Here is a 20,720-nt window from a genome sequence, read left to right as displayed (position 1 = left end):
TAAAAGAACACCTACTAAGACACTGTAGCAGGTAGTGCGTCAATAAAACTGTGAATCGAAAGAAATGCCTTTTATTTTTCGTACTTCGTAAAAAATTGGTGAAAGAAAGAACCTAAGCAAGCTGAAAAATATTTACATGACCAGATAGAGCGTCTTAGCGCATCGTGTTTACGCGTGACACAATAAATAGCACAACTAAACCACCTTCTAGATGCGTCTCTGCATAGTCATTATAACCTCACGTCCGCTCAATGCTTCAGGCCGTAGTCACCATGGCCATATCCACCGTAGCCATAGCCGCCGTAGCTATATCCCAGACCTCCACCGAGACCGGAGTGGGCGAGCAGGGCTCCTCCGCCGGACACCTTGTTGACATGGTGAACAGATTTGACCAAGAACGCGGGCCCAGCGACCGCCTTCGAGAAGGCGGGTCCACCGCTCAGAAGTGTCACACTGCTTCCAAGGCCGACACTGTTGACGCCTCCATAATCGAGCCCTCCGTAGCCGGATCCTTCGTAGCCGAATCCTTCGTAGCCAAATCCTTCGTAGCCGAACCCTTCGTTGCCGAATCCTCCGTGACTAAAGTCTCCGTAACCAAGCCCATAGTCGAGATCGTAGCCGAAGCCAACTTCGGGGTGAGCCTTCACTGTTGCGAAGGCGGCGAAGAAAACGATGATCATGACCTGCGAAGTATTTATAAGAATTGAACGACTACGCTTCGCAGATTCTGTCGGATTAAATCGATAGCTCTCTTCCGGCAGCGTTTCTGATAACTTTAGTAACAGCATTCGCCTTCACGGACAAGTGCATTGTATCTAGCGTATGCAGTGTGCGCTTGGGTGAGGCTTAACTATGGGCTGAGTCATCGCCGTTTTGATTTTGTAGCCGCTGCACATTGGCTGATGAGTTTGTTTGCTGCTTTAACTTGGGAGTTCATGAGATTTAATATCAATAGCAAAAAAAACAGCGTGTTACTAATCAACAAGTGCACAAAAGATGCAGAGGCAATCTCCACTTCTGCTCATAGGTCCCGAGCAGTCCATGCCACTGCTTACGACGCCAGCTCTGGAGCGCTTAGCAGCCGCTACATGCGTGAAATAGATTTGGTGTTGCGATGCGTCAGAACGTCCTGCTTTTTCATATTACCGCGAAAGCATTGCTACTGTGACCACCCACCGCCCGAGCTCAAGCGAGGAGACTCTACGACTACACCAGTGCCCTTAAGAAGCATCACCCACCCTGCACGTCCCCATCACTCCCCCTTAACACTCCTTTACAGCAACCCTCAATCCACCCCCCCCCTTCAGCATCTACCCAACTCTACCTTCCAGAAGAGCCACCCAACACTAACCCAGCTACTTGCGCCCTCCGCAAGGCCTTCACCAGCAGGTGCAGCCGTTGCCTACATGCCCATGCCCTAGCTGTGGGGCTAACCTATTAAACCGCTACCCTCGACTCACCTCCTCCCGCCTTCACCGTCCAGAAAATTTTTGTCACGTGTGTGAAGCCCCGGCTTAGATTAAGAACATTCAGTACAGTAGAAGCATCAATGTAATTGTAGAGGATAAATCAATCTGCCTTCGCAAAATTGTCGTAGCAGACAGATATCTGATTGTCCCACAATTTTTGTTACCTTTCAAAACACAGCCAGCTACTCGAATAGCTCTAATTTGTCATTAAATACTTAGGCGCAGCTCCTGACAAGTTCTCACAAATATAAAATGAAGAAGGGCGAAGAACTTCTAGAACCCAATACAACGTATTAGTTCGCGTGTCCGTGTCAATGTCAATGCAGCATGATTTTGAAGCTCCTGTGCTATCACAAAGAAAAGAAAGCTTTTCTGTGCTATCAGGCATTCTATCTTGATACCAGGATTTTGAAAGACTCAAATGACAATACAACACCATAGTAACATCAATATATATATATATAAGCACGATAACAAGCCAGGTGCTAACAATCAATTGCCACCTAGTTACGGCTTGACTTGTCGGGTTGGCTATGTCTCTGCTTAAGCCCTTTACGCCAATGCATTGTTAGGAATTGCGACATACAGTCTGCCCACCGTATACTCATTGCTATATGGAGCTTTCATTCAGAGTATGATGTCAGCGTGTTCTCAGTAGAGAGATTTCTGGTGAAAACTTTAGGCGTCACTGTGAGCTGGCGATGTTTAGAAACAGGCGCGAATATGAGCTTCCGTTCAGCGCCCGAAAATTCCTCCTCGAGCCTTTCGCCCACAGCTGCTCCGAGAAAAACAGGAACGCATTTTCGGGCGGAAATTTCTTTGCCTTCTCTGTGCTTTCCAGTCTGTATGAAAGCTTTGATTTCGTCTATCAAACAACCAGAATTACCTATGAAAAACTGAACACATGCTAATTATAGCCGTGTCGCGGTATCCGAATATATCTGAAATTTTAGCTCCGCAAACAAACTTTGATATGGACTTTTGAATGTGGGAATATCACCATACCGTGGAGGTAATTATTATTTTTATTTAGTTCCTTCACACTTTGGGTCTGGAATGGTTAAATGCTGAGCACACGAAGCCTACAGAACAACCGTATCTACGAGTCAACCATTACGGATTCCTTACCGAAGGATTCATTCTTGACGTTCCCACCGTGAAGGTAGTATTAGGTGAATCCTGCGGGTGGTCGCGTATATATACTGCGGCCGCTGCTCCACCCCAAACTTCCCTTTCCTTTATGCCGGCTCCTCATAGGCCAACATAGAGTACCGCAAAGAGTCGTGAAAATGTCATCACGTGCGACAGCGCGGCCACTATCGTTTGGAAACACCATGTGCTCCGAAGCACTCTTCCAAAGGTGTGCCTCGTTAAAAAAAGGATGCAAAGGGGGCCTAGACGCGCGTAAGGAGCTGATATAGAAAAATAGGACAGGTTTTGCAAGCGGGGCGCCCGAAGCCCTTTAGTCGACATTCATGGGGCAGCAGATGTAAGCAGACAAGCGAGGCATACAGCCGGACGCTGAAGATAGAGGAGCTTTTTTAAGCCTCTGCAAAAACGCTGCTTCCTGTTCATCCATTTGCGAGGAAGATCAGAAGGCGCATGCTGCTGTACAGTGCAGGGCTACTGACTGCCAGCAAGAGAACAACAAACTGTACGAAACAAGCAACCCGTACCGGTGATGTAGCATGCATGTGAGCGACTGGGAAACCGCTTGCGTGAGGTTCGGTCCTTCGATGGGAATGGCTCCTGGTTGAAGACCACGGCAGTCGGACATCGCTTTCTGTCTACGGGGTGCCCACCATCGCTGAGTTGCACTTCCTATCGTCCGCCGGATCAGCCTTCAGCGAGTGATGACAGAAACGCGTGAAAACACGATAGCGCTCGTTTTACGGAAACAACGTCGAATAAAAGGAAATGTGCGATGACGAGATAAGCGAATTGCAGCAGAACTGAGGCAGAGGAGCGCGCGGAGGTGCCGAAGGGAGGTGAACAGAGGAAGCAGTGTAGACGCCGAAAGGAAAGTCGAACGCGAAAAAGAAAATATCGCGCGAAACGCCGAGCAGTCCGTTCTAAACCAATTCCTCCACTGCTGAACGTAGTCGCGAGCACTGCTCCATGGTAAGAGCATTAAACGGGCCTACCGGGAAGAAACTCACACCGGGAAATCAGTGCTTCAGGATTAGGCCATCCACGTTTAGTGGAGAAATGCACTGTCAGGTGTATTTGCTTTTATCTTTTTTGGAAGTGGAATGCAGGGAGCTAAAGAATCTAAATCACAAAAGAGAACGACATAAAGACATCCGTATTGCTGTCCTTCGTGTGCATTTTTTTTATCAGCGCTCAATATTCCGCAGTTGCGAATCCATGGGCTTGCCTAGAATCTAACGTAAAAGAGGTCTATTTTCAGTAAAAATAGTCTTTTTGTGGTTACAGGCTGGTATCCTATCGATACAAGTCAACTTAATTTTTCCTCAGTGGTTCTTTAAAGAGCAACTAGAGCCTGCCTTCCGTGCCTTATGACAGAACCACATAAGAAAAGCTTTTTCGTGCGGTCTTTGGTTGCGCTAGAAGAAGAGGGATAAAAGAGCCAGACACGTCCCGACTTGTTCAAGCCTTAAGTTGTCATAAGCCGCCTAACGTACGCCACACCGTACTTGAACCACAAAAAAAAAATGCGAAAGGGAGAAGGTAAACCGACTAATCTGACAATCATATAAGGCGGCTTTAGGACCACCCAGAAACACATCCACCCGGAGACTTTCTCTATCTCAGCTTGCACAGAACTTTAGGAGAACCCACAGAAGCGCCACTCACTGCACCAGTACGACGCCAAGTGCTAAACGCCGCAGGTATGCAGAGTGGGCGCTCCCCTGCTTCAGCACTAGTAACGGTAGGGATGGAAATGTGAAAGCCTTTAATGGCTCATGTCGTCATGACCAAGACCTGTTAGCAAATTTGTCCGCGTGTCAGATTGGTCTAAATGGTCGCGACGTCAGTGCGCGCGAATTTTTAGGCGAATGCCTTTAATTCCTCATACTGTCGTGACCAAGAGTTGTTAGCAAATCTGTCAGCGTTTCGGATGCATGCCTCATATGGGCATATGCCACTCAATAGCCAATCGGTACTTAATCGGGTGCAATCGAAAGACATCTGAACATGATATAAAGGGATTTCGTGATTATATCATTGTACTTAATTAATAAATGAGTAATTGGTAATTAGCAGCAGTTAAGAAGTGGCATGTTTGGCTGTGCAGTGCGGGTGTACCTTAACTAACACTAATTAGAGTGCTGGTTAAGGTCACGTTAACTATCACATAACCATGCATTAACTAGTATCACGAAATGTGCATGTCATGCTTAACTGTCATTAACAGTTGGACGCTGCTGTTGCGACCGAGAGGAGGAGGAAAAGGAAAGTGCACGTGCCTGCCGACTAGCTAGACGCGAGCCACCACTACCACCGCTGCCACGTGCAAACAGAGACGCCTTAAAAGATTAGAGGAAAAAGAACAGAAAACAAGAGAAGCGCGTCACAACCGCATCCTCCGAATAGGACGCTGGCTGGAAAAACACATAACGCAGTTAGACGTTGTTGTTGCAACTGAGAGAAGGAAGAAAAGAAAATTGCACGGGCCTGCCAACTGGCTCGAGCCGAGCCACCACCACTGCCACGTGCAGATAGAGGAGGATTAAAGATCACAAGAAAGAGAAAAAGAAAAATTGGCAGAGGCTTAGCTTGGTTAAGCCCGGTAGGTTGCGAAAGCAAACGAGGCCTTGGTCGAAACACCTTATATTGACGCCAGCGCTCGTGCAGATGGAAGCGCCTCTCAAGAAGAAGAGGAAGTGTGTGCGTGTGTGAAAGTGGAAGTGATCTAGAAGCGCACGTCTGTTGACCCGCTGTGGACCCTCAGCCGCTGCTTACCAACGTGACATCTGGTGCAGGTTCTGGGTACGTCGTTAATGCACCGTACGCCCCCTTCAAGCCGCAATTCGAGCCCCGTACAAATACCGAAGGTAGCCACGCCAGTCCACCAGGGCAGTCGCCGATTACAGGGCTTACCTCCCGAATTTGGACTGCTCCCTGTTTCCCATTGTTCACGGAGGGCAGGTCCTACAACGATGAATCCTCCAGCTACAGTGTCGCCGGTCCTGCTCCACCACCAGCGAGAGCCACCCCATTTTCGCGGTCAACCACACGAGGACGCCGAAGACTGGCTGGACCAGTATGACCGGGTGGCCATCTACAATGGTTGGGGCGCTGACTGTAAGATGCGGCATGTTTATTTCGCCCTTGAAGACTACGCGAGGACCTGGTTTCTGAACAATGAATCTGGCCTTGGAACGTGGGATACGTTCAAGACAGAGTTCCTCCAAACCTTCAAGGACAGCACGTCGCGCAGGGAGAAGGCCGACCTGCTTTTAAAAGCCAGACATCAACTCCCCAGCGAGAGTGTGACGGTGTATGCCGAGGAAATGAAGAGGCTGTTCCGGCGTGCGGACCCAAACATGTCGGAGGAGAGGAAGGTGAGCTTCCTTATGAAAGGTGTTAAGGAGCAGCTGTTCGCCGGCCTGGTTCGAAGTCCTCCAGTCACGGTAGCTGACTTCGTAAAGGAGGCGAGCACCATCGAAAAGTCTTCGGACATGAGGGCCCTGCAGTACGATCGTACGACAGCGTCGATGCTCACGGCCACTGTGGAGGACGCCACGGTGAAGTCGGCAGACTCCTTACGTGAGATGATACGATGTATTGTGAGGGAGGAACTGGCAAAGCTCTTTCCGGAAAAGGAAAAACCTCCGCCTAGCACTCTTGCTGACGTTGTCCGTGAGGAGGTGCAGCAAGCTCTAGGCACTTGTACAGCATTACCTGTTGCCGGCCCTGTGCAGCCTCAGCCCCCAAATCTCAGCTACGCCGCCGTCACACGCCGTTTTATTCCATCGCAGCCGAACCGACGTTACGACACACCTGCCTCCGCCGCTGCACGAGCTCCACCTCCCCAGCCGAATTCTCCACAGCGGCTAGGACGCCTCAGAAGGGATGTCTGGAGAGCGCCAGACAATCAGCCGCTGTGCTACCACTGCGGTGAGGCTGGACATGTTTATCGTCGCTGCCCCTACTGGGAGCTGGGCCTTCGAGGATTCCCCGTCGGTTGTCATCGTCCGATGTATGGAGAACGACCGCAGGAGATCGCGGACTACATCTCGCAAGCGGACTCCGTACAGCGCCGTTTCTCTCGATCTCCATCGCCGCGTCGCTACAGTTCCCCAGGGCGAGGCCAGTCTCAGAGTCCCCGCAGGGGAAACTAGATGCAGCAGCCTCTGGAGGTGCGGCTGCTCAACGACAAAGTATACAAGATCCTCCATCGCCACACGACAGTTCTCAACCAACGCCGAATTCCGTAGCCGTACCGACGCTTCTTGAGCCCACGTACCTCAAAACTAGCCGATGTCCTGGCGCACCTCTCCATGGCCACGACACCCTTCCTCGATGCCGAACTCCTTCGACGCACCGCAGCCGAAACCGAACGCCTCGACATCCCCAAAGTAAGACACCACCAACTGCCGACTTGGATATTTTGGTTGACGGCGCCGATGTAACCGCGCTGGTGGATACAGGTGCCGATTATTCAGTACTTAGTGGACAATTCGCTGCGGCACTAAGAAAGGTCACAACCGCTTGGGATGGCCCACAGATACGTACTGCAGGAGGACATTTAATTACACCTACGGGAACGTGCACGTCGAGGGTAACCGTGGAAGGCCAAACATTCTTGGCGACGTTCGTAGTGTTAGCCGAGTGCTCCCGAGACGTCATACTCGGTATGGACTTTCTGACCGAAAACGGTGCAGTTATTGATCTGCAATCGCAGTCCGTCAAGTTCTCGACCGAGAAGGCCATATCCGTGGATAGTGATCTCCCAGCGGCGCTGCACATTCTGGACGAACACGTGACTGTGCCTCCACGCTCCAGTGTGATGGTAACCGTCGGTTCAAAGCACATACGGGAACTTGAGGGTGTCGTCAAAAGCAAGCAGCTGTTGCTACTGGACAGAGGAATTTGCGCCGCCAGGGCGGTTGTCTTCCTTGAAGATAGCAAGGTCAACGTTCTTCTCACCAACTTCAGCAACGAACACCAACACCTTAACAAGGGGACGTCTGTGGCGTATATTGACGCTCGTAGTGAAAATAGGTGTGTGCATAGTTTAACATCTGCTTCAACAACTGAGCCCGACGGACTTGCTGGTGTTAAGTACGATATTAACCCAACCTTGCCGCCCGGCCAGCGAGACAAAGTACGGGAACTGCTCAGTCGCTACCGTGGTGCCTTCGCGTCCTCACCACGCGTCGGGCGGACGCATCTTGCGAAACATCGCATTATTACAGACGAAAATGTTCCGCCACTCCGACAGTCACCTTATCGAGTGTCCACCAAAGAACGTGAGGCTATTACCACACAGGTGAAAGAAATGCTCGCAAACGACGTTATTCGCCCTTCTAAGAGCCCGTGGGCGGCACCTGTAGTGCTTGTGAAGAAGAAGGACGGCACCTTACGATTCTGCGTTGACTACCGTCGGTTAAACACCATCACTAAAAAGGATGTGTATCCGCTGCCCAGAATTGACGACGCCTTGGATCGCTTATGCAACACCAGATATTTTTCTTCCATGGATTTGAAGTCTGGATATTGGCAAATTGAGGTAGACGAAAGAGACCGCGAAAAGACGGCATTCATCACTCCAGACGGGTTGTACGAGTTTCAGGTGATGCCATTTGGTCTTTGCTCGGCACCCGCGACTTTCCAAAGGCTCATGGACACCATCCTTGCAGATTTGAAGTGGCAAACTTGTCTGGTCTACCTGGACGACGTCATCGTTTTTGCCCCGTCTTTCGAGGAGCACCTTCGCCGCCTCGAGGAGGTCTTGCAGGCCATAACATCATCAGGCCTTACTCTCAAAGCCGAAAAATGCCATTTTGCTTATGAAGAGCTAAAGTTTTTGGGCCATGTCGTCAACCAAGAAGAGGTTCTTCCGGATCCTGAAAAAACATCCGCCATTGCCAATTTTCCACCACCGCGCGACCAAAAGGAAGTTCGTCGCTTCCCCGGGCTATGCGCATATTACCGCCGCTTCGTGGAGAATTTCTCTAAAATTGCATCACCCGTTACTGATCTGACAAAAGCACATGTACCGTTCAAGTGGGAACCTCCGCAGCAGAAGGCGTTTCAAGAGCTTCAACGCCGCCTGCAGTCACCCCCCGTGCTGGCGCACTTTGATGAGCTTGCTGACACACGGGTCCACACCGATGCGAGCAAAGTTGGTTTGGGTGCTGTCCTCGTTCAAGTTCAGCGGGACCAAGAACGTGTCATCGCCTATGCCAGCCGTGCACTCTCCAAGACAGAGGCCAACTATTCTGCCTCTGAAAAAGAGTGCCTCGCCATCGTGTGGGCAGTTTCCAAGTTCAGACCATACCTTTATGGCCGATCCTTCAAAGTAGTGACCGATCATCACGCACTGTTCTGGCTGACCAATCTCAAGGATCCTTCCGGCCGCCTAGCTAGATGGCGCCTCCGACTTCAAGAATTCGATATCACCGTCATCTACAAATCCGGTCACACACATGCAGACGCAGACTGTTTATCTCGTGCTCCCGTGCAACCAGCTCCGGATGATGCTGCTGACGACTAAGAAATATTCCTGAGTGCTGTCCATACCAACGATTTCGCCGAGCATCAACGCGCCGACCCCGATCTTCGCGACGTCATTCGTTATCTTGAAGGAGCCAGCAGCACAGTTCCTAAAGCCTTCAGGCGCTCTTTGTCGTGTCTCTGCATACGTAACGGTGTTCTCTTTACGAAGAACTTCGCTGCCAACACTAGGCCGTACTTGCTGGCCGTCCCCGTGTCCCTACACAATGAAATTCTTCACGCCTGCCATGACGAACCAGCTTCCGGCCACCTTGGGATTACTAGAACACAAGCCAGAATTCAAGAGAAGTACTACTGGCCGCGCCTGGGTCATGACGTTGCACACTACGTCCGCACTTGCCGGGATTGCCAGCGCCGTAAGGTCCCGCCCGTGAAGCCAGCCGGATTTCTCAAGCCCGTTGAGCCGCCTTCGCAGGCATTTCAACAAGTCGGCATGGACTTGCTGGGACCTTTCCCTACATCAGGCTCCCGGAAAAGGTGGATAATCATAGCCACTGATTATCTCACGCGTTATGCAGAGACAGCATCCCTTCCGAATAGCACCGCCCTCGAAGTAGCCCAGTTCTTTGTGCATCAAATCGTCTTACGTCATTGAGCTCCACAAGTTTAAATTACGGACAGAGGGGCTGCCTTCTCCTCTGAGCTCTTGCACCATATTCTAGTTTTTAGTCACACCAGTCACCGTAGGACGACTTCTTATCATCCCCAAACTAACGGACTGACGGAACGTCTAAACAAGACGCTTACAGACATGCTCTCCATGTACGTGGCCGTGGAACATAAAACCTGGGACGACGTCCTGCCCTATGTCACGTTCGCGTATAATACAGCCGTACAAGAAACCACCATGACAACCTTTAGCCTCGTTTATGGCCGTCAGGTGACGACAACACTCGATGCCATGCTGCCCCATGAGGAAGACCACCCAAATGACGACGTTGCATCCTTCTTACAACGCGCTGAAGCTGCCCGCCAACTCGCACGGCTTCGCATTCAAGATCAACAGGGCCAGGACGCGCAACGCTACAATCTACGGAGACGGCTTGTTGAATACCTCCCAGGTGACCTCGTCTGGGTTTGGTCCCCAATCCGACGACGCGGCCTAAGTGAAAAGCACTTGCGCCGCTATTTCGGTCCTTACCGAATTGTGCGACGCCTTGGAGCCCTGAATTATGAAGTCGTCCCTCATGAGCCCCAACAATCTCGCCGCCACCCCCGCCCCGAGGTGGTCCACGTCGTTCGCCTGAAGCCCTACTAAGAAAGGGAGCACTAACTCTTCTCGAGACCACCCCTGCGTCCGTGGCGGCATCAGGTCGATGCCTTCGCAGGAGGGGGGCTAATGACGCCAGCGCTCGTGCAGATGGAAGCGCCTCTCAAGAAGAAGAAGTGTGTGCGTGTGTGAAAGTGGAAGTGATCTAGAAGCGCACGTCTGTTGACCCGCTGTGGACCCTCAGCCGCTGCTTACCAACGTGACAATATATACACATCCACACGTAATCTTCTCTCAGAAAGAGGAAGGGAAGGAGAGAGAATATGCTCAAGAAGAACTCTAGCTTGGGCTAGTTGGTTCATGATTCAACAGGAAAACTGCGCAAAAGACGAGGACAAAAGAGACAAACACGACAGGACCAGCGCCAACTTGCAACTGAATTTTATTTTGCCCCAAACCCGCCTTTATGTAGTCCAAGACGCCGTAACATCCGTGTAATCACGCACAGGCAGTAGAAAAGATCCTTGTAAGATATTTAACACATGAAGCGCGATAGCAACCACGTAACATACTATCATGGCTAAAAAAAAACCCAACAAATGTATAGCAAACAACACTAAAACGGCCATGGCCAAGCAACTCTTAAACACCAAAAACGATACACACTCATGAGTGATACGAGATGACCAACAAGAAACGTGGAAAAAAGGTGGAGAATGAAGCGTTAAGACCAAAGCAGTGTCAAAGGTAAAAAAAAGGTTGAAATAGATGAAGAGTGCAAACCTTAAAATTGGAAACGAACAACCAGCAGCCACATGAGTGATAACCGATGACCAAACAGAAACATGAAAAAAGATGAACGCGGAGCTGAGACCAAAGTCAGCGTCAAAGGTATAAAAACGAGAAAAAATTTTTGGAAACGAACAACCAGCAGCCATATGAATGATAACCGATGACCAACAAGAAACATGAAAAAGGATGAACGCGGAGCTCAGACCAAGGTCAGCGTCAAAGGTGTAAAAAAACGAGAAGAAAAACCGCGCAAACAACCGCACATCGTCAAAAAATCGTCAAAAATTGCAACCAATGCGAAAGGAAAGAGCGTGCACAGCAAAACAAAACGAAGAACCCACAAAAAACTTTCTAGAAAAGTGTACTCCTCGTTGCTAAGCGTAATGGATGGCTTGCTGACGCATCTACTCCCTTCTTTCCTGATGTAAAAGGCTTCGACCACCTCTCTCTCAAATCTCTCCTTCCCACTCCTCAAAAAATAGTTTTCTCGAACTCCGGACGGCAACCCCTGCAGGCTTTGCAATGATCCACTAGGAAGCTTCCTTCGTTATTCCGCAGATTCCGGCAGTGCTCGCTGGCGCGCTCATTAAAACATCGACCAGTTTGGCCAATGTAGCTGAGCCCGCAACTTAAGGGAATCTGGTACACAACCCGCGTTCTGCACCGTGTGAACTTGTTTTGATGTTTCGCAGTACAAGCCGGTTGTTTTTTCCCGTTAGTCATTGCGCAAAGCTTAGAAAGTTTGCAGGGGGCCGAAAATGCGACCTGAACATTATGACTGCCTGCTACTTTTTTAATTAAAGGTTGTGTGAAAGCTTGTGGATGTACGGTATTACTGCCACAGGTTGCCTGAAACTGAATCTCTGCTTTTGCGACCTTGCTTCAGCTTCTGCAGTATGGCTTCACACACGGAAGTAACCATACAAGAGGGGTATCTTGCTTCTTTTAACCGCTGAACTTGAGCACTGAAACTGGACGAGACCATATGGGGGCATGATTTGTTCAAAGACGCTGGCAAGGAGTTCGAAACAATTGCCCGCTTCACAAGCTTCGAATAAGCACTGTGAAAGGGGAGCAAACCGTTCTTTGAACGCGGATTATACATCCAACACAAGCCATCTTTGCAAAACCGTACCCTAAGGTCCAAGAACTGGAGTTCGCCATTTGTCGGGACCTCTTTAGTAAAACTGAGGCCTTGGCTGTGTTCTGAAAACACGGACATAGTCCTTGCGACCGCCGCGTCTCATGCGGCTCATGAGACGTGCGGCTCATGCTCAGAAGTGTCTTTAAAGATAACCAAGAAATCGTCAACAGTCATATGTACAGAAACTGAGTGCGGATCAACAAGGTGGCATTTAATGTCGGCTCCTACAATGGAGAGAAAAATATCACAAAGGGCGGGAGCTACAGACGAGCCAATGCATATTCCCTTCTTCTGAACAAAGAATTTTCAATCAAACAAAACTGCAGTCGAACTTAGGTAAAATTCTAAAAAAGAAATGAAATTGTCAACGCTTACTCCTGCTGCATTTTGAAAAGGGACTTCGCCGGTGGACTGGATGGTTTCCCTGACAGCCTTTAAATGTCCTTGATGGGGAACGGAATAAAACAGCTCTTCATTGTAGATGGAAAACCCTGTGTAGTGCTTGGGGGGCAAAGTCTCCAGGTGGTTTTGCACCTCGCACGAACTGCGCACAAGAAAAGGGTCATTGCCTACCAGGCATCCAAGATGGGTTTGAAGGTAGCTACTGACAAGACGTTGCCACGTCCCCCTTTCTGAAACGATGGTGCGTAGCAGTAAACCAGGCTTGTGGGTCTTCACGGTGAAGAGAACTTCGAGAGGCATTGCTTTTTCTTCCTGGGCCAGCTTTTTTATGCCCTCTAGGTGCATGTCTTCTAGGATATGAAAAGCCTGAGTTTTTTGCTTCCGCACTTTGAACGGTACCTGCTTGAAGTTCTAATGTATTGCAGCTAAAGCCTTGTAAAGAAATAAACCGGACGGCATAACTGCAAAGCCACCCTCCTTGTGAGCCTACAGCGTTCAAAGAAAGGTTTGCTCCCCTTGGATAGTGCTGATTTGAAGCTTGTGAAGCGGGCAATTGTTTCGAACTCCTTGCAAGCGTCTTTGAACAAATCATGCCCCCATATGGTCTCGTCCAGTTTCAGTGCTCAAGTTCAGCGGTTAAAAGAAGCAGGATACCCCTCTTGTATGGATACTTCCGTGTGTGAAGCCATACTGCAGAAACTGAAGCAAGGTCCTAAAAGCAGAGATCCAGTTTCACGCAACCGTGTGGCAGTAATACCGCACATCCACAAGGTTTCACACAACCTTAAAAAAGTAGCCGGCAGACATAATGTTCAGGTCGCATTTTCAGCCCCCTGCAAACTTTCTAAGCTCTTTGCGCAATGACTAACGGGAAAAAACAACCGGCTTGTACTGTGAAACATCAAAACAAGTTCACACGGTGCAGGACGCGGGTTGTGTACCAGATTGCCTTAAGTTGCTGGCTCAGCTACATTGGCCAAACTGGTCGATGTTTTAATGAGCGCGCCAGCGAGCACTGCCGGAATCTGCGGAATAACGAAGGAAGCTTCCTAGTGAATAATTGCAAAGCCTGCAGGGGTTGCCGTCCGGAGTTCGAGAAAACTATTTTTTTGAGGAGTGGGAAGGACAGATTTGAGAGAGAGGTGGTCGAAGCCTTTTGCATCAGGAAAGAAGGGAGCAGATGCGTCAGCAAGCCATCCATTACGCTTAGCAAGGAGGAGTACACTTTTCTAGAAAGGTTTTTGTGGATTCTTCCTTTTGTTTTGTTGTGCACGCTCTTTCCTTTGGCATTGGTTTCCATTTTTGATGATTTTTTGACGATGTGCGGTTGTTTGCGCGGTTTTTGTTCTCGTTTTTTTACACTTTTGACGCTGACCTTGGTCTGAGCTCCGCGTTCATCCTTTTTCATGTCTAGCCGCCGCGGTGGCTTAGCGATTATGGTGCTCGGCTGCTGACCCGAAAGACGCGGGTTCGATCCCGGCCGCGGCGGTTGAATTTCTTTGGAGGAGAAATTCTAGATGCCCGTGTACTGTGCGATGTCAGTGCACGTTAAAGAACCCCAGATGGTCGAAATTTCAGGAGCCCTCCACTGCGGCGTCTCTCATAGGCTTAGTCGTTTTGGGGCGTTAAACCCCATAAACCAAACCAAACCTTTTTCATGTTTCTTGTTGGTCATCGGTTATCATTCATATGGCTGCTGGTTGTTCGTTTCCAAAAATTTTTTCTCGTTTTTATACCTTTGACGCTGACTTTGGTCTCAGCTTCGCGTCCATATTTTTTCATGTTTCTGGTTGGTCATCGGTTATCATTCACGTGGCTGCTGGTTGTTCGTTTCCAATTTTAAGGTTTGCACTCTTCATCCATTTCAACCTTTTTTTACCTTTGACACTGGCTTCATTCTTCACCTTTTTTTCACGTTTCTTGTAGGCCATCTCGTATCACTCATGAGTGTGTATCGTTTTTGGAATTTAAGAGTTGCTTGGCCATTATCGTTTTAGTGTTCTTTGATATACATTGGTTGGTTTTTTTTATCCATGATAATATGTTACGTGGTTGCTATCGCGCTTCATGTGTTAGATATCTTACAGTGATCTTTTCTACTGCCTGTGCGTGATTACACGGATGTTACGGCGTGTTGGCCTACATAAAGGCGGGTTTGGTGCGAAATAAAATTCAGTTGCAAGTTGGCGCTGGTCCTGTCGTGTTTGTCTCTTTTGTCCTCGTCTTTTGCGCCGTTTTCCTGTTGAAGGAGAGAGAAAGAGCAGGAGTGGCGTGGATACCCTGGGACTGCGGCGAGGAGCCGAGCTTGGGTCCAGTTTTCTCTCCGCTTTTTTTGACGTCAGCACAGCGAGCGCCTCCTCACGGCTGCGGCGCGCAGCACAGGTTTAGTTTAGTTTAGTTTATGGGGTTTAACGTCCCAAAGCGACTAAGGCTATGAGAGACGCCGTAGGATGGAAACAACTTTATTACACAAAAAAAAAAATCTTCCAGGGTGGTCCCCTACTGGTCCAGGAGTCCACGGGCTAGTGCTTCGCGTAAAGCCCGATCCACTAGCCATTTCTGGCCGGCGGGCTGAGCGGTCCGTAAAGCAGCCTCCCAGGAAGAATGAGTGGGATTGGGGATGGGGGATACTGCCTTTGGGGAAGGACATTCCCAAAGGTAATGGAAAAGTGTGGATTTGGGCACGCCACAGGTGTTACAATCAGGAGGAAAGGTAGGATGAAAGCATGAGAGGCGGTGGGGTGAAATAAAGCAGCCTGTCTGTAATTGCCGCCATGTGGCGCTGGATAAGGGCGACAAGGTACTGTGGGGTGGTGGCAGTGTCATGCGGCTGAATTTGTAAAATGTTGTAATTTGGTGATATGTAGAGAGGACCGAAGGGGCTTCTTGCGCAGGGTTGGGTGCCTGATCCTCCGGGGTCCGGGAGGAGAGTTCTCGGGCCAGCGCATGAGCGCGCTCATTACCGGGGATCGAGGCATGCCCAGGGACCCACGACAGAGTAACCGTTCGGTCGAGAGAGGTGGCCGTGGTAAGAATACGGTGTGTTGCCGGAGTCGCCACGCCCTTTAGGTAGTGGCGGTACGCGGCCTGTGAATCTGTGCAAATTTCTGTTATGTTTTTGTCAATGATGGAGTGGGCCAGAGCAAGTGCGATGGCGGCTCCTTCCGCCTCTGCAGGCGAATTAGTTCGAATAGTGGCGGCGGCCCCCACTGTGCCGTCTTCATAGGCTGCGACTGCCGTGAAATATCCTGGTTTAGAATTTTGTGCCGCGTCGACATAAAGGATATCGGAGCGGTTGCTGTATGTTTTCGTGTAATAGCTCGCTCGTGCCTGCCGCCTACCGTGATGGAGACTAGCACTCATATTGCGCGGTAGGGGCTTCTGATATATGTGATCCTGCGTGCGCAGAGAAATCATGTAAGGTGTAGGACTTGTTGGGGTGGGAATTGGTGGATTGAGACGTAGCTGTCGCAGTAGGCATTGTCCTGTTTCCGTACGACTCAGGCGGACTAATTTGTTGGTGCGTTGAGCCTCTATCAATTCGATCACTGTATTGTGGGTACCAGTGGCCAGGAGACGTTTCGTGCTAACCGTCCGTGGAAGACGTAAGGCAGAGGTGACAGCCGTGCGTATTAGGATGTCTGCCTGTTGTGTTTGCCGCTGAGTGAGTATGTGGTATGGAAGGTGGTATGTAATGCGGCTAATGATTAGTGCATTTGTCATATTGAGGGTCTCGCGTTCAGACAGCCCATGATTGCGTGCTGCCACCCGCCTGATAAGTGCAGCGACCTGTTTGGTCTGTCTCTGCAAGAGCTGAAGGGTGGCGGTTGCATCGAGTGTGTTGTTAATTACAAGGCCGAGAATCTTCACCTGAGGCACAATGGGCACTGGACTCCCGTACATGTGCAGTTCAATCGGGGGGTCACTGGGGAGGGGTTCCAGCTGCAGGAGTTCCGATTTATTTGGAGAGCAACGGAGGCCTGTGTTTGCTAAATGAGTGGTGGTGATGTCTATGGCAGATTGCAGGATATCCTGGGCTGTTCCAAGGGATCCTCCCGTTGTCCAGAGGGTTATATCATCTGCGTATATGGCTGTGTGGAGCCCTGGGACAGCAGCAAGGGCCTTTGCCAGTGGCGCTAGGGCAATGTTAAAGAGTAAAGGTGATAGAACCGCCCCTTGTGGGGTTCCCCGGTTAGGCAGGGGGAAAGGCTGGGAGGCAATATCCCCAAGGTGGAGGTCTGCCGTGCGCCCCTGAAGGAAGGCCCGAATATATTGCCATATGCGGGTGCCACACCCCGTGGTGGCTAATGTCGTGAGGATATGGTCATGGCTTATTGTGTCGAAAGCCTTATGGATATCCAGGGCCAGTATGGCTCGCGTAGAGGCTGTACGACGCTTAGTGCAAAAGAGGGACTCTTTAAGCGCGAGAAGTACGTCTTGCGCCGAGATGTTCGGTCGGAAGCCGAATTGAACGTTTGAGAGAAAGCCTGTTGTTTCTAGGAATGGTTGCAGCCGATTGAGAATGACATGCTCGAAGAGCTTGCCGACACAGCTCGTTGAGGAGATGGGGCGCAAATTTTGAAGAGTGAGGGCTTTGCCCGGTTTGGGTATAAATCGCATGCTGGCATGGGTCCAGGCTGATGGGAGCGTCCCAGCTTGCCAGTGGTTATTAAAGAGCTCCGTGAGTTCCTGGAGGGAGACATCGTCCAGATTGAGTAGTGCCTTGTACGTTATGCCATCCGGCCCCGGCGCCGTAGAGCGGCGAATACTAAAGAGTGCTCGGCGGACTTCGTTTAAGGTGATGTCGGCTTCAAGTTCTGGGTTAGGTGGAGGTAGATTTGGAGGGCTCCGGAAATTTCGACCACCTGGGGTTCTTTAACGTGCACTGACATCGCACAGTACACGGGCCTCTAGAATTTCTCCTCCAAAGAAATTCTAGCCACTGCGGCCGGGATCGAACCCGCGTCTTTTGGGTCAGCAGCCGAGCACCATAACCGCTGAGCCACCACGGCGGCGCAGCACAGGTGCGCGGCGCGGCGTGGTTACCCTGGGCCCGCGCCGACGAGCCGAGCTAGTCTCCAGTTTTTCCTCAGCTCGGTGTGACGTCACTACGGGGGTCGTCTATAGGTCAAACGTGTTTTACCGCCAGGACCACGCTGACGGCCCAAAACCTAGCGTAGTATTGCTTTCGCAATAAAAGAAAAGACGCGCGTCGCAGCAACAACCGCGTCCGCCGAAGCGGACGCTGGCTGAAAAAACAGATAAGCGGCCGAAGCAGCGCTTCGTCACCACCTCCCCCAGTTAGACGGCTCTACACGTTTCATATACAGTGTGTCGAACATTCTGCACAGTTCCAACACTTTACAGGTGAATGACAGAACATGATGTATAGAATTGCAATAATCTAAATATCAATTAGCCTAATTAACCTTTCTAGCCAGACCACATAAATCAGTAGTATTAGTACAAGACCTTTTCAGCCGCAATTTACAGGACGAGCATGTCGACCGCCTGGGCGACCAGAAGTCGCTGTTATTCCTCCCATTCAGCGCCAAGCAAGTCGAGCCAGGTGGTGATGGATAAAGAACGTGGGGGGTAGGAACCTGACTGCCGAGCAGCCGGGCAATAGAACGGGCAATGCGCCAGGTCCGCATAGATACAGGGGCAGTTGGGACAGGAAGGGTCCGATCGATAGCGATAGAGAAAGAGGCGAGACAGGGTGATAACTGCATTCATTTGGATGTGCCGAAGAAGGCGAGCCTCCGGCACCGTGAGTGATGGATGAGGGGGGAGGGTAAAGGCGTTTGTCGAGGCGGCGCTGGAGGTAGACCTCTTTTATGGTGCGGCGAAGGGTGAGTCTCCCACCGTCCTCCGAGGGCTTGGGCAAGGGGATCAACGGTGCCCGGAAAAGTGTGTCGCGGGAGAGCTGATGGGCCAGCTCATTGCCGTCAATCCCCTGAATGCCCAGAGACCCAGCGGAGGAAAACGATGGAAGGCTGCAATGCGGAGACCACTCGTTCGACCTCCTGTTGGAGAGAAGGGGTTAGGGTGCGTTTCTGTATGTGGTGTATAGCGGCTTGTGAGTCGGAAAAGACTGTGTACTCTTGAAGAGAGGGAAGGAGAGCAAATGACTGAAAGGCATGCGCAATGGCGAGGACCTCGAGGGACAATGCATCCGGAGGGTGTAGATACGGCCCGCTGGTGTGTGTTTCAGGAGCGGGGAGGTGGGGATGGTACAGGGCATAGCCGCAGGAACCTCGAGGAGCCACGAAGGAGGCATTTGTAGGCTACCCCCTGGGTATCAAAGAGAAGGGAATGGTGCTGTGCGGCCGCATGACACGGCCGGCGTGCAGGACGGGGGACATGTTGGTCGGGGGGGGGGGGGGGGGGGGGAGAATACGGAGATTGGGAGCCGGGTTTGGAATAGGAGAGGTAAAAGGGGCGATGGGAATGGGCGAGATACTAAATATTTAAGAAAGGTGTAGGGGATGTCAAGTGGCTCCACGAACACGTCGCTGCGTACATAAATAGACGCAAGTGTTGTGGACGTAGTGGCATGGTAGGCGCGGTAGCCTGGAATAGTGCAGGCCGTCCGAGTCTCCTGGAGAAGGAGAAAATGGGGCAGGGAGGGGCGGGTGAGTAGATACTGGTGGAAGGGGGTCTTAATATGGCACAGATTTCGGCAGTTCCACTGCACAATCTCGAGGTCCTCGCCAAAAGCCATTATGATAGTGTAGAGGTAGAGGCTCGTGAGGGTACGCGTTCCTTCTTTTTGGCCGGGGGCAGTGACTCATGCAGGGAGTGGAGTGTAGTAGTGAAGGATTCCAATTGTTTTGATTGTGCTTGGAGGGTGGTAAGAATCTGGAGAACCGATGTCTCTAGCTGAACCAAGCGAGTGTGGTGTGCCTGTGTGGTGGTTTCGACAAGATCAGCAAAAGCGGAGAGCTGGGTAGTGGAGGAGGGAGTGGTGAACGTGGCAAGATGCTCATTTAGCTTTGTAAGCTGGGAGGTAAGAGAGGAGGTGGTTGTCTGGAGGGTTTGGGCGAAGGCATGGATCTGCTGTTGTAGGTCGTGGGAAATGCGCTGCTGCTCTCGCTGCTGGCGTTCCAGCATAGCGAGCCGGAGGTCGAACGAGCGGCTCTCGTCCGTCAGGGATGGAGAGGGTGGTGTAGGGGAAGAGAGGGACGCTGGGACCGAGGAACCTTTAACTATGGCGGTATAGGAGCCCGGTGGTAACGTGATTGGTGCTGATGGAGGTTCATGAGTAGAGGAGGAGGAGGGGGTGGGTTGCGTGGCCCGGCGCAAAACTAGGCGTCGGAGGTATGCAGCTTTGGCACACTCGCGTTGTTTAGCGAGGAGGAAGGGGCAAGTGGGGTCGAGGGAGGGGTGGGTGTTTACCTGGCAATGAACGCACCAGGGCTGGGCACATGCTTGAGCGGAAGGGTCGGCGGGTAGAAGAGCAGCACAGCGACGGCACTTGGGCAGAACGCGGTGCTGGGGGCATTGGTGGGCGCGGTGTCCAAGGGCGAGACAACGGGTGCATGTGGGAGGCTTAGACTTATGGGGGTGGCACCGAAGGCAACGCGTTTAAAATACACAAAGTGGGGGATGACGGTTCCAGCGAAAGTTATGAGCACTGAATGACTGGTGCCCATCGTGCGAGCAGCAAGAATATCGATTTTGAATGATTCGATATCATGCATGAGGTCTTCAGGGGTGAACTGGCCACCAACGTTATGGATGACGCCGCGGCATGAGATGGGAGGATTAGAGCCATATGTTTAGATGGTGATAGGCTTACCATGAAGCTGAAGATGCGTGGTAGAAATAGGAGTGGGCGGTGAGAGAATTATTTTTTAAAAACACGAGGCTTTGGGCTGGCTTGGCCTGAAGGGTGATCTCTGCATTGCTCTTGGTGGAGAGTTATGCAGTGGAGGTGACTGCGGCGAGTACGTCGTGGAGAGGTAGCTTGGGGGTGAGGGTACCAGGGGGAAGC

The 20,720-nt window shown here is 50.9% G+C and overlaps 1 protein-coding gene across 1 annotated transcript; it reads right to left on the bottom strand.

Annotated features, from left to right (window-relative positions):
- Positions 1-248: 248 nt before the first annotated feature.
- Positions 249-680, bottom strand: LOC149361011 (uncharacterized). The gene has a single exon (XM_089567974.1). The coding sequence runs from the start codon at positions 678-680 to the stop codon at positions 249-251; it is 432 nt and encodes a 143-aa protein (XP_089424100.1).
- Between the last annotated feature and the right edge of the window lie 20,040 nt (positions 681-20,720).

This window comes from Amblyomma mixtum, chromosome 2, assembly GCF_055824585.1.
Source record: "Amblyomma mixtum isolate Tamu chromosome 2, ASM5582458v1, whole genome shotgun sequence".
Classification (NCBI taxonomy): domain Eukaryota; kingdom Metazoa; phylum Arthropoda; class Arachnida; order Ixodida; family Ixodidae; genus Amblyomma; species Amblyomma mixtum.
This window is presented reverse-complemented; position numbering and strand designations above follow the sequence as displayed.